We start from the raw sequence: 13,536 nt of genomic DNA on the forward strand, positions 1-13,536 counted from the left end.
ATAGAACTCAATAGAGCTTGGATAGCACATTGATGTCTTCTAGACTACATCCCAATGAGTTTCTATCACCTATTTGTCTTCCTCTTTGACTGTCTCAATAGTCGAGCTTGGAAGGAGTAGCATCTTCAACTAGGTGAGGTTAGAGAGACCCTATATTTGGGAAACCCACCACGGTATGAGAGATCATAAGTGATCAAAGGATCAAAAGTCCATGGATCAATACACACATATATCTATACGAGTTGACTTAAATCATAGTTAAAACCTACACTTACAATTTACTACAACAAAATTGAAGCATAGACATGAGCTATTAACCTACTATTTTTCAAAATTTACCTAGGCACTCTTTGCAACATGATCTTGTAACATATCGTTGCTATTTTTATCAATGCAAAATCTCAAAGTTCTAACTCCCTTCAAACATGTAACAATGCTTTCACTAGTACTATATGATGATTCAAAGTATTGAACACCTTGAAAGTGAAAACTTATACTTCCAAGATAGGTTGGTACACATCCAAGGAAAATCCTATTGTTTGTATGCTCTTCTATTGTGAAGGTCATGTTTTCAGTCATTCCAAGCAAAATGTTTAGTGTATGTAAATTTAAGTCCATGCAATGGTAACATTTCCCAAAGCTTACTCTTCAAGCTGGGGTATGTTGGGGCATGTTTTGTGATTTCTGTTCAAATTGTCTTCATAGGGGACCATTTTAGCTCTTTGATACCCATGACCAATATCCTCATGGTGCTTTATTCATATAATTGTAGGGAATGCTTCAGTTCTTAAGTGCCCATGGCCAATATCCACATTGTGCTTTTTTACCAAGGTGCATGCAACAAAGTGCACATTTCGGGTGCTATTCTATTCTTGCTTGACGTGTGTATCACCTAAGATCTGAAAGAAAGCTTGGCATATAGCATGCACTCAATTCTATTCCACCTTGTATGTTTAATGTACTTCAATAGACAGAAAAGGGGGATGAGCAACAGGACAAACACGCTACTGGCTAGACAGCTATTGCAAACTGAAACTCAAGCACATTCCATGTAGCATCTTGTCATGTACTGGATGTTTCTCTTGTATCTCTCACAGCATTGCTGTGTGCAATAAATATGCGTCATTGTCAGCAATATTTATAACTGAGCCATAAGAAAATAAATCAAAAAGAAACAACTAAGCTTTGCTTAGAAGTTTGTCTAGTCCAGCATCAATGTACACTGATTCAGTAGCCATTACCATGTTTTGACGTCTTATTAAACATGATTTCAACCACCAAAATGGACTGTGCCACCATAATTTTGCAATAGCTGCAATCTTACAACGTACCAAGTTAAAGACTGAAACTGCCCCTTCCAACATAATGCAATACAAGTAATAAGGTTAACTGCATAACCAATTACTACTTTTATGGGAGACATCTATTGCAGTATTGCAAGCACTAGACCTATACAACATAAGAGATTATTCATCAGCTTTTTTTTCCATACAAAATAAACATGATTCTAAATGTTTGGCTTCCTTTTCAGCAAAATGCTCACTTCCTTCTTTCTCAATTTAGGATACTACCATCAACTGAACTCACATCCTGTGCCATATCTGCCAGATTGTCATGGATATTCATTGATCTTACTGATGAGCTGGTAGAAACACACAATCAACTTTTAAATTATTGTCGTCTGCGCTTTGAATCCTTCTCAAAAAGATGAAGGCTTACAGAAAGGTCTTCACTAGTGAATTTCTTAGGAACTGACACTTCTCGTCCTTCCCTGTGTTCTGTATTCCTCTCAACTTTCTGTAGGAAATCGATCTCTTTAATAAAGTTTATCGGGGCTGTGCCTGATGGACTTGCTGACATGAACTCATGACCTTCTTTCAATCTATCTGGCTCGTTGAAGTGAAATAGCTCGGCTTGGTCTAATTGATGGGCTTGGTTCTGCCTGCCAAGTTTAAAGAACCTGTGGCTTGCCTCTGCTAATCGTTCAATTCCCAGAGGCCTTGGAGAAGACTCTCCTACAATAGACCCTCCAACTGCCATACGCCTTTGTTCCTCAATGGCTTCTGAAATTATGATGGAAAAGGTCAATTCAACCACATTACACAAGTCCAATTATATAAATGGTTGGATTTAACTGGATAACTGTAAGATAGAGCTTCTGGAGCCCACCTAAAAGGTCAGAATCCTTTGTGACCAAATCAAGTTGAAGCCACCCTAAAAGCCGCCAAAGGTCCACCCCACTTGTCCAATTCTCTGGCCCATTCCCATTTCGCAGTTTCAGGCGCCCACGATTGGCTGTGCCACCCCAGATTATCCCTACAGGCCTAGGCTTCTTGCTACCCTCTTCAGTCATCAATATCAAGCTACCACTATCACCTTCCAAATCAAAAGCCTGCTTATTCTTTTCCCCTACAATGAGAAAATCTGTGAAGAAGCAAATACCCTTCTCATCATTATACTCAAGAGCATATGCCATTATGCTACCTTTGGTTAGACCAGAGCTTCTACCGACCTTCACCACCCGTTTTCCTACTATACTGCTGACTGGAGCCTGTAAATCTATTTGAATGACCTCTCCCATACTACCTACCCCTTTCACAGCAGTCCTTACTCTAGAGAGATCAAAGCTATCTCCAAATGGAATGAACGCCCCATCAGCCCGCACAAATGTCTCTGTAAAAAATGAGTACACATCAATGTTACAAGTCGCGTGCTACTGTTCTGACCAAATTTCACATTTGATTAAGAAAACAAAACCTGGATTAGTGCTTGCAAAGATGTTATACCACCCTTCATCTGTAATAAAGGAGGTTGCCCTTTCCACAGCTCCAAGATAGACACCAGGACCAACATTCGGAGGCAATGGATGGTACATTTTCTGGCTTGGGTAGTCCAGATCCACTGCAACATGTCTATTGGTTAAGAACCCAAATTGACGAGCCCCAGTTGTACTTCGGACTATGGCTCCAAGAGTGCCATAAGTCTCCTGACTTGCAACCTGACAAGATATTTTCAAAAAGGGTGAATGTTGCACTTAACCTGGCTTAAGAGAGACAACACTCTGATTCTATAGCAACTACAATTTTGAGTATGTTGGATGAACCAACTACACATTTTAAACATCCTCTCCCCAGACAGCAGTGACTGAACTGCTAAAGGGATTTGAGGCATCCTTACAGGTTACAGTACGAGGACACACCAAAAAAAGTCTGCAATTGGAAAAGCTCCAACATAGCAATAGGAGCACCATCCCTGTGGCCATGAAAAGAGTGTGTGCAACATAGTTGAAAGAAAGGGCACATACCTGAGAACCTGGTCCAATGTAAGGATCATTTCCCCGTAGTCCTTCAACTAGCTCAGTATAAACTTGTTCTTTGGGAGTAAAAGCTGGAGTGCCATAATAGTAAAACTCTACAACATCAACATCACACCATATACCACCTGGTCCCTACAAAAAGAATCAAACCAAATTTCAATACAGTTTCTTTTGGAGCAAGTGTAAACCAGACGAGCTTCAAAAGCATCGTCTATATAAAGTTTGTCTTGTTGCAGTCTACATTCAATTATATTCTCAATTTCAACTACATCCATCTACCAGCTGCCCTTCTCCCCCTGAAGAGCATAACAATCGCCTGCATCTGTTCTTACAGCAAACAAGAAAAGCACGCAAGAAAGAAAAAGAGATGCCTTAGATACTTCTAGCAGTGTCTATATAAAGTTTGCATTGTTGGACTCTACATTTGAGTAGATTTTCAATTTCAACTACATGCATCTACCAGCTGCCCTTTCTCCCCTTCAGAGCAATACAAACACCTGCACCCATTCTTACAACAAACAAGAAAAGCACACAAGAAAGGAAAAGAGATGACTTCGACACATCTAACATGTGGCATGGCTTACCTCCAGATGCATAGGCAATCTCTGGCTCTCATGAAGCCAAGCGTTGTGAACCTTGTGAGCCACAAATACAATAATGGCTGGAATATTTGTTAAAACTCCCTTCCTTGTGCGAAACCCAACTGCTGTTCCAAGACTCACTCCACGTAGGAGCTTACTATTATATGCCCGTATCATCATCAGATCTAGAAGAGTTGTAGCTTGCTGGCCACTGGGAGCCCTTTCACTTGCTGTGAAGGTCACCTTTTTCTGCAGGCCCTTGAAATAAGCTGATCTCTCTTCAGCACCTCCATGAGGTCGGAACACAGGTGGCCACAGAAAATATACAGCACTGTTATCTGAAGACTGGTTACCAGGTGCCGATGCTAATGGTGGAGGACTCTCTGGTCTGGGTTGCTTACTGTAGCTGGCAGAAGACAGAGATATATCGCAGTCAAGAGCTGATTCTTCTGATATTGGTGGTGAAGGACAAATCTGTGCATGGGGTACCCCAGCGTGGCCCATCTCGCCATGCATAAGCCTGTTGATTTCATTGGACTGGTGTAAGGTGAAGGGAAACCTTGAAAAGCACGCGAGCAATTCAAGCGGTCTTCAGGAAAAGCTTTAATGGCTTACTGAATACAGAGTTTTATGAAACAATAATCACTTTTGGAAGAAAAGAAATGAATATGAAGAGAAAGACTCTTGCCCACATTCCATTCCCAGCGCTTACAATAATTCCTGCAGTTCACTAGAGCTCACGCATTCGAACGCTATTTCAATTGTGACGTACTGTGTGTTCTGCTTTATCGAATGAACATAAAGGGCTGGACAATTCTCAATTTTTTCAATTGGACAACCGTAAACAAAGAAAATTTTCGGGACTAGCACAGTCACTCTGCAGGAAAGGCATCCAAAGGACCGAGCTTGGGAATGGCAAGGAAACCACAACACTTCTTGAAATGATCGGACAGTAAAGAGCATATAAAACCACCAGTCTCTTTGTTCAAAAAATTGAGATGCGATTGCATCACTAGTTATAGACTCATCTGCCAATAGAGATCGACGATTCGAACATACTCAGGTTATTGTGATGGAAACTATGACAAATATTACTATGTACTTACCCACCAGCATGCCCAAGCTGTCTGGCTGCACTAAACTCAGGAGCTGGTTGTGTGACTTCATTGAGAACAGGGGTGCAGTGGGTTGATGAGCCAATGAGTTCCCCTATCATCATGTCTCCTTCATTCTGACTCCCCTCCATCTGCAAGAAGAAAGGGGGACCTTTTTTCACATTCCTGCTGCTGTTAAATTGTATGCCAGAAGCCCAATAGGAAAAGGGGGTTTAAAAAAGGAGGAATTGTGTGAAAAGGAACAGCAATGGGGCTTCACTATTGGAAAGGGATTGAAGGGTCAAATAAGCAAAGCTTATTGGGTGAAACCAAGTGGGGGGTGGGGGGGGAAATGGGAAAGGGAAAGAAGAAGAAGAAGAAGAAACAGAAGAGAAGGAGACAGGCAAAGGAAACCAGAAACAACCCAAAACCCCCCCTTCCACCCTTCCCCCCCCCCCCAAAAAAAAATATATATATAAAAGGAAAGGAATACAATAAAAAACCCTTACCCCAGGAAGGAAAAACAAGGCAGGCACAACTACTGATGCAGCAGAAGGAGGATGAAGAACAAGGGTAACTGAAATATATGCAGAACTACTAGTAGCTCACTTTTACCCCTCATGCCTCAAAAACTGATACAGAAAAAGAAGATGAGGGATTTATGAAGATTCAAAAACAGGATTACAATAGCTCACCTTACCCATGGATTTTTCCCCCCACCCAACCCCTGTTTAGAGAGAGTTCAAACCCAAGCTCAGGTTGATGATGCAATTCCTCTATTTCCACACTGGGTTTGCTCTCTCTCTCTCTCTCTCTCTCTCTACCAAACCTCTGATGACTGGAGAGACACACACACTCTCACTCTCTCCCTCCTCTCTTACATACCACTCTTCTCTTTCATGACTGGACACACACAGCAGGCTATTGAAAACTGGGTCCTAAATATTCTTCACCAGAATTTCAAGACAAAACGTCAGAATCGTACGAAAAGAATATATTACTACTTTTTATCTATTCACACTCGCCTATGTGACTGGGTACATGAACCTATGTATATCTTTATTTCTAGCCCATGAAGCCGATTGAGCCCCTAGGGTAAGAGAGCCAATGGTGGAACGACTTCACTTAGCTTTTCCGTGGTGGATTCTTCACTCGCGGCGGCAGACACCTTGCATTTTGAGAGATGTAAATTATCGATCATGAGAGGGCAAGTTTTCACACCTTTCCTGCCAGGAACACTTGTCCATTCTTGGAGCAAAAGGCAAACAAAAATCATCCCCCTCAAGGATACAAGTTATTATCTTGTAGCAATGCAATTCCCTTACCCTTAAGTTCTTAGTACAATTAAGGGAAAGCTCCTTAATATGAGTCACATTGTGGAAGGTTACAAATCGGTGCACATAATTAAGGGAAAGCGTATCGAAAGCTAAGCTAAATAGAATTAGGAAAGCCCTCTAAGCCTTCTCCAACCACTACAACAAGAAGACTATTAGATCACCATCATTTAGTAATAGGCCCTCGTTGTGTTGAGCATATCAAGGACCGTTCTTGAATTTCCCCCCTTCCCTAATCATGATTATTGGTCACTAAACCATTTTGTTACTGTGATGCACATTCATCATTATTGGTTACGAAGCCATCACCCTATGTCAAAAGATGGAAGTTTGAAAACATATATGCAGTATCAATGTGAATGTCATTCATTGACAATAAGGAAATGAAGCTCTTTCCTCATCATTCCACCCAAAAGGATATACTAAAGAATTGTGCTTTGACACTTTGATTGGACGCATGTTTGTTTGCAAATACTTTCTTGATTGTTGAATGAAATGCAGAACTAGGTCTTAGTTTTTTCTTTCGTAAGATTGAGTTATGAGCTTGCCCTCCTAAATATTGTTTTGGTTCTATGTGCACGTGCCAGGTGCCCCATAAGGCTAGATTCGCATCAAAGACTACGATCATTAGTCTCATCCAAGTGTTCCTCAAAGTAAAAGTAAAAAGGGCTTCCACCTTTCATGCAAGGCCACAAACGCTATTGCAATTTCTTAGAATGTTGTTTATGCTTTTGTCAAGGAAGGCTAGAAAAATAAGAGTTGCAATCTTACAAAAGTTTGAGATGTAGAAAATTGAGGGCATGGCATTTCATGTCATCTAATCATTGCAATCCTTCAATAGTTTCAAGTGCAAGGAAAGGAGTGCCTAAATATTAGCTTGATGATTGCATGGATACGTGGCTCATTTGTGCTTGGTTCTAAAAAGTGCATGCATGACAAATTAATATTATCTAGCTTGTGCAATCAAGAGTTGTTTGTGTGAAGGTGAGAAAATTATACTATTTTTCAAATGTTTAGAGTCTCTTTTGCAAGGTGGCAAACATGTGTCTGTGTGGTCACACATGATTGTATGAACAAATGAAGTATGGAGTCCCTTGCATATGCATGTTTATTTTCAAATTTCATTTCGAGTTTATTTGCACATTTCAGCTTGCACATACTTTCAAGCAATGACACATGCATATTATGCATGAGTACATATTTATTTATGCATGGCTTATGAGAGAATTGAACCTAGTGTCCTTAAAGGGGTAGCCTAGTGGGCTTTAACCATGACCACAAGGCTATGATTTGAAGTTCCACTAGCATAAACACCTACATGAGTGCAATGTCACATAAACAATACACAAGCCTTACAAACATAATTTCTCATAGTTGCTCTAAATGTTGAGTGGCTCACATTTGTTTAGGGCTATTATTTTCAGTAGGATGTGACTCTTGAGGTATAGTGTGCATAAGAAGTGTCCCCAATCCTTTGCTAAACAAGCAAACACACACATCTACTCACTCATCCATACACATATTCACATAGCAATTTATATTAGCTACACTACCATATGAGAATCTTATAGTTAAATATCATGGTTATATAAGAGGTGGATTTAAAGGCGCATTTTTAAAGATTTTAGACAATTTTAGGTGGATCTACAAGGCATTTGTAAGTGAAGTTGAAGATTTTAGGCTCCAAAGTGGTCAGTGTTGCAAAGCGGTCAAGGTGCAAGAGGTAGAGCATTTTGAAGTTTGAGATGTAGCAAAGTGCAAAGATGAGTCTATAAATAATGAAAAAGCAACTAGCCATCTCTTGGGCATTAATTCCACTCATTTGGGGTGGAATTTGAGGTCACAATACCTTGATTTGTGGAGGAATACAGTTCGAGCAACCTAGGAAGCCAAAAATTTGCCAAGATTTAAAGGGATGTAGACTAATTTTAATGGGACATGGACCAAGGTTAAAGGGGTGCTTTAATTTAGGCATTTCTTGATACAAGAATCGTGGAGAGAGAGAAAAAGCATGTAGGAAAAAGAGCACCATGTTTCCTTGCTCTTCTAATGATTCCTGTGTACAAATTCTTCATCGTCTGTCATAAGAAATATGAAGAATGGATCCTCCTCACCATCCTCTACACGCTCATGTAAATCTTATAGCCTGATTCGAATAAAATAGACTGCTAATTTTCTAGTCATTCTCTCTGCTCCCTCAGAACAATATTTCTCTCTCCTCCCATTTCTCTTGCATAATGGCTATTCTTATGAGAGAAGAGAGAGGGGTGAAAGAGAGGAAGAAGTGGGAGTTATGTGAAAGAAATGGTTTGTGCCCTATTGGTGGTCTCCATGGAGGGCTCTCAAAGCACGTCAGTAGCTATGGTAAGTATTAGTAGCCTTGGGAACCACTCAACATCTCATTTGTATCATGACATATGGGCGATCAATAGGTAAGTGACCTAGTTTTTATAGCAAAAAAATCCAATTGAAAAACTATTTTAAAGGCATATAAAGGAAGGTATAAGGATAATTATTTGAATTTAATAAAAAATATCAATAAATAGAAAAATACTAAGGATGGTCTGATAAACTTGAAAATGAAAAAATATCACAGTTTACTTTTCAATTTTTTAGAAAATTAAGGGTTTTAAGTGTAAAACATACGTATTAGTAGCACGAGGTTGGCTTTGGTGCCATGCATAGTGATCCAAATGAAAGAACATGCTAAATTTTGATTGACAAATGCAGAGAAAACTCGGTGCTTTTGGGGATGTGTACAACATCAATGCAATATGTAATCAAAAGTTATAAAATGATATAAAGGCTTGTTTGCTACACTCACTTATTATTTTCTCACATTAAACATGCTTATGCACTCTCATGAACATTATGCATTGAAGCATTTTTATGCATATACCGTTGCATAACAATTGATTTCTATTTTGACAGAGTGGGTAAGGAGATCTAAGCCGATTAATGTCAAGGGTTCGAAGAAGGGGTCTAGTGAGGATGAGTGGAGAGTAAGTGTTACATTTGTGCTAAAAAATGAGGACCGATATGTCAAATCCCTTAATTGGGTAGATCCCTCATATCTAAAGGCTACAACAATTAGCCAAGTAGGTGCCTTTGTGTTATGTTCATGTGGTGTATTGGACACCTTATGTTGAGTACACCTACTTGGAGTTTGGGGCAAGCGGTTAGGAGGTTGGATTACAATGCAGTGTGTTAAGGTTTAGAGAGATAGTTCCTAGTCTATTGCCACTCGCTCATAGCTTCAAGGCTGTGGGGGTTGGTGTTATAAGGTTCGTTAGTGAGTTTGAGTGAGAGAGAGAGAGAGAGAGAGAGAGAGAGAGAGAGAGAGAGAGAGAGAGAGAGAGAGAGAGAGAGAGAGAGAGAGAGAGAGAGAGAGAGAGAGAGTGTGTGTGTGTGTGTGTGTGTGTGTGTGTGTGTGAACCAAGCCCATCTTAGGAGCCGATAGGTAGTGTATTTGCCAAGAGTTCTTTAGGATTTCCAAATGAAAGTAGATGATAGATTCAATGGGGATGCACAATGGAAGGTGGTTAAGACATGGATATGGAGACTAAATCTTTTTTTCATTTTCATATTCTTCATGTTGGGGGTAAACGCACCTCCGCCTAGCCGCTCGTGTATTACTACAGTGACAATACCCGCCACTGCACACTGCAGGTGGCGGATGCCCATCATCACAGTCACTTATTCTTTATTCTTTTAGTGACAAATTGAATAAAGGTAGGCCCGGCCACACATTGTGTTTGTTGGAGTTCCGACTTTGAGTCTCTCTCTCTCTCTTGCTCTTGCTCTCCATCCGCCATAGCTCTCACCACCAAGCTTCTTCCTCCTGGGTCCTACTTCCCTTTCAGCTGGTATTAGATCAAAGGCATTGGAGCTTGCCCGGCATTCTCTTCAGCCCAGATTTGAAGAGCTTCAACTCGAGCTTCAATGGTAGCCATGGCACCTTCATTTGCAAGTATGTGTTGATCTCTTGCCTCCTCCCTGATCTTCCTGCCTTCATTCGACACCTTGCAGGGCTGCATTGGAGCCCCTTGATCATTGCCAAGTGCTCAATACCACTGCTGAAGACTCCCTAGCCCCCAGGAGTAGCCAACGCAAAATGTGGTGCATTTTTAGGGGGCTGGCCTAATCCACTCTTGGCATTTCCAGCTCCTTCCTCAGCTTCCCAACAATGTTTGCAACCTTCATGATCATCTTGGGACTCCCCGGCATTGGTTCTTGGCTCCCGGTGATCGATACGAGTGCTTCCACCTTCAACCATTGCTATATACACAGTCCCAGGACTGTCAAAAATAGGATAGCACTTGATATTTGATGTTTAATGCTTCTTGGCATTGCCCATTTGATGCCTATTGATGCCCTATGATGCCCGAATGTTATGGGATGCTATGTCTATGCTTTGGGACTGATTTGGAGCAGATTTGGGCACCGATTGAGCTTCATTTGATAGTGAATATGCTGCTGTAATACAGTGGGCTAAAGCTCATTTCCTTGGTGTATGCATTGGTTCTTCGATACGGGGTGCTTACTGTTTGAATGATTATACTGATGTATTTGGAGATTCTCAAATGCTTCTTTTTTATTTTGGAATGCTTTTGAGCTTGGATTAGGCTCCATCTTGGCTGTCATTCACTGGCATCTGGGTTGAATTGGCATGCTTTGGACCGGTTTAGGCCTATTGTCACTGCTTGACATTTAGGCTTCTTGCATTTATGCTTTGGTTAGATATGGATTTGCCCATGCATGACAGCCCCTTGAAGCTTTGTCTTTGGATGTATTTGAGCATTTTGGACCTACTGGGGATTACATTTGGTTGTCAGTTACATGCTATTTGAATGCTTTCAGGCTTATGCTTTACGTGTTTGAGATAGCTTGGGATTTATGCTTTAGATGTACCCTATTGGGATTTGGAATGTCTGATGCTATGTACTCGATGTATTTGAGCGTTGCTTGCCCTATTTGCATCTAACTTTACTTCCAGTGGGAGTCTCTTGCCATATTCGGATGTACATAGAGTTTTACTTACACTTGAGCTTGAGCTTGTGGGACAGTTACATGCATTTGCTCTTTTGAGAGCTTTATGTTTGCAGTTAGTCTATAGTGGGCTAATTTGATACGCCTATTGGGGCAGGCACTTATCTCTGTCAACAGGTTTGTCATTTTTGTATGCATCTTGGATGGTTATGCATTGAGCTTCTTGCTCTATCAGTTGTGCTTGTGCTTGGTCTCTTCTCTTACCTTGAGACCCATTACATGCATGACTTCTAGACCTATGAGATGTATCTTGCTTGACAGGTTATTGGTTTGACAGTTCTTGGTACCTTCTTGCCCTTTGACACTCACAGTTGGATGTATCTTGCTACCTGGCAGTTGCAGTGACATATGTATTAGTGATTGCTTCACTTTGGGATAGTTTTACATACTGCCATAATTTATTCCAGCAAGCTAAAATCTGCAACTTTTGAGCACTTGTATGAGGGTAATGCTTACTATTTGATGTTATCTTGGTCATATTTGGTGGATCGGTGGTTCCCTTGGTGATATCCACTCTTTCAGCCAGTTTTAGCAATGGTTTTAGTGCATTTTTTGCTAATTACAGCAACCTGCAATTTTGCATTTTTGCTTTGATTTGGGATAGTATGACTTGTCATCTGAAAGACACATCTCTCTTTAACATTGCCAAGTTGGATGGTACCAACTATGGGTATTGGAAGTCCCAGATATGACAGGTTTTGGTAAAAAGTTGCAGATTAAACCATTGCATTTCAAGGGTGCTAAACATGAGGATATGGATGATGATGTTTGGATGGAACTTGATGAGCTATGCAAGTCTACCATTATCTTGTCACTCTCAGAAGAGGTCCATCATAATGTTGTCGAAGATGATAATCAGTGTGCATGGGACTTATGGGAGAAGATTCAAGAGCTTTATGCCCAACAGAGTCCTACGTCACAGATGTATTGGCTGAAGCAGTTAATGGACCTTTGCATGAAGGAGGGGACATCCCTATCATCTCATTTCAGCCAGTTTCATGCTATCATGAAGAATATGTTGTCACAGGATATTGAGTTCAAAGACAACTTGCACACATTGTTTCTACTTGGCACCTTGCCTGAATCATGGTATGTCTTTTGTATTGCCATATGCACGAACAAACTTGATGGGCTGAAAATCAAAGATGTTGAGAGTGCTTTATTGACTGAGGAAATCAACAGGAGAAACAATGATGCTTCTTGCTCTTCACATGCATTGGCCGTTAGAGGTGGTAGACATGGCAGGCATGATAATGATCATAAGGGCAAGGACTCTCAAAAGTCTAGGTCAAAGTCACGTGGCCACAGTAAGCCACGTGGACGGAAGTCTAATCTTACCTGTCATTATTGTGGGAAAGCAGGGCATATTAGGTCGTAGTGCCATAAGATGCGTAATGATAAGCGCAAGGAAAAGGGAAAAGAGAAAGTGCAAGAAAAGTCTTCTAAGTGCAGTATTGTACCTGCAAAGTCCAGTGTGAAGATAGAAGAGGTTAATGTCATGCAGACCACTGATTCAAATGAGGATTGCATACTTGTAGCTTTTTCATGTGATGCCTTACAGGCTTCTGAGACACATTCTATGTATGCGCAGTCCTAACTTTTGGATTTGAGTGCATCATTTCATGTGACACCCTGTAGAGATTGGTTCCATACCTATCGCACCATCTTTGGTTCTGTGCGTCTTGGTGATGACACGTCTCTTGACATTATGGGCATTGGAGATGTTAGGCTACAGTTTCCTTTTGGCAATTCTTTTGTTTTGCATGATGTACGCCATGTACCTGCGTTGACTCGCAACCTTATGTCAGTTGGACAGCTTGATGATGCAGGGTATTTTGTGTCTTTTGGAGACTCTACATGGAAGATTACTCGTGGCGCATGCTTGTTCTTGCAAAAAGAGATGCCAAGTCTGGCAACCTCTATCCCTTATTTGTATCTGGAGCTACCTTGAATCATGTTTTGTCTATGGATTCTATTCCCCATGTATCCCTTTGGCATGCTCATTTGGGGCATATTGTTGAGAAACACGAGATCTAGAGCATGGCAAAAGCTATGGAGGTTGGAAGGTAGAGATAAACCTCATAATGACATAGACAAAGAAGACAAGATTGTTACACAAGTGAATTAGGTTTCAAGATTGAGACTTGAACTCATAAACACAT

The 13,536-nt window shown here is 40.8% G+C and overlaps 1 protein-coding gene across 3 annotated transcripts; it reads right to left on the bottom strand.

Moving 5' to 3' along the window:
- Positions 1 to 1,226: 1,226 nt before the first annotated feature.
- Positions 1,227 to 5,418, bottom strand: LOC148030571 (protein NARROW LEAF 1-like). 3 transcript variants are annotated; one of them, XM_087686927.1, is made up of 6 exons: positions 5,004 to 5,418; positions 3,901 to 4,456; positions 3,305 to 3,448; positions 2,758 to 2,998; positions 2,170 to 2,673; positions 1,227 to 2,063 (listed from the first exon to the last, which is right to left on the bottom strand). In XM_087686927.1, the coding sequence occupies exons 1-6, from the start codon at positions 5,141 to 5,143 to the stop codon at positions 1,672 to 1,674; spliced, it is 1,977 nt and encodes a 658-aa protein (XP_087543053.1). In that variant the 5' UTR covers positions 5,144 to 5,418; the 3' UTR covers positions 1,227 to 1,671. The 3 variants fall into 3 exon arrangements, with proteins under 3 accessions (XP_087543053.1, XP_087543055.1, XP_087543054.1); XM_087686929.1 differs by having other exon boundaries at positions 3,901 to 4,417; positions 5,008 to 5,413; XM_087686928.1 differs by having other exon boundaries at positions 3,901 to 4,417; positions 5,004 to 5,413.
- Between the last annotated feature and the right edge of the window lie 8,118 nt (positions 5,419 to 13,536).

Source organism: Lygodium microphyllum, chromosome 10 (genome assembly GCF_053477565.2).
Source record: "Lygodium microphyllum isolate KBCC chromosome 10, Lygodium_microphyllum_v1.1.10, whole genome shotgun sequence".
Classification (NCBI taxonomy): Eukaryota; Viridiplantae; Streptophyta; class Polypodiopsida; order Schizaeales; family Lygodiaceae; genus Lygodium; species Lygodium microphyllum.

Coding starts and splice junctions, on each gene's coding strand:
- LOC148030571 (XM_087686927.1), bottom strand. CDS start 5,143: ATGGAGGGGAGTCAGAATGAAGGAGACATGATGATAGGGGAACTCATT. Junction 4,457..5,003: donor CAGCTTGGGCATGCTGGTGG/GTAAGTACATAG, acceptor GTGCTTTTCAAG/GTTTCCCTTCACCTTACACC. Junction 3,449..3,900: donor GATTGCCTATGCATCTGGAG/GTAAGCCATGCC, acceptor TTCTTTTTGTAG/GGACCAGGTGGTATATGGTG.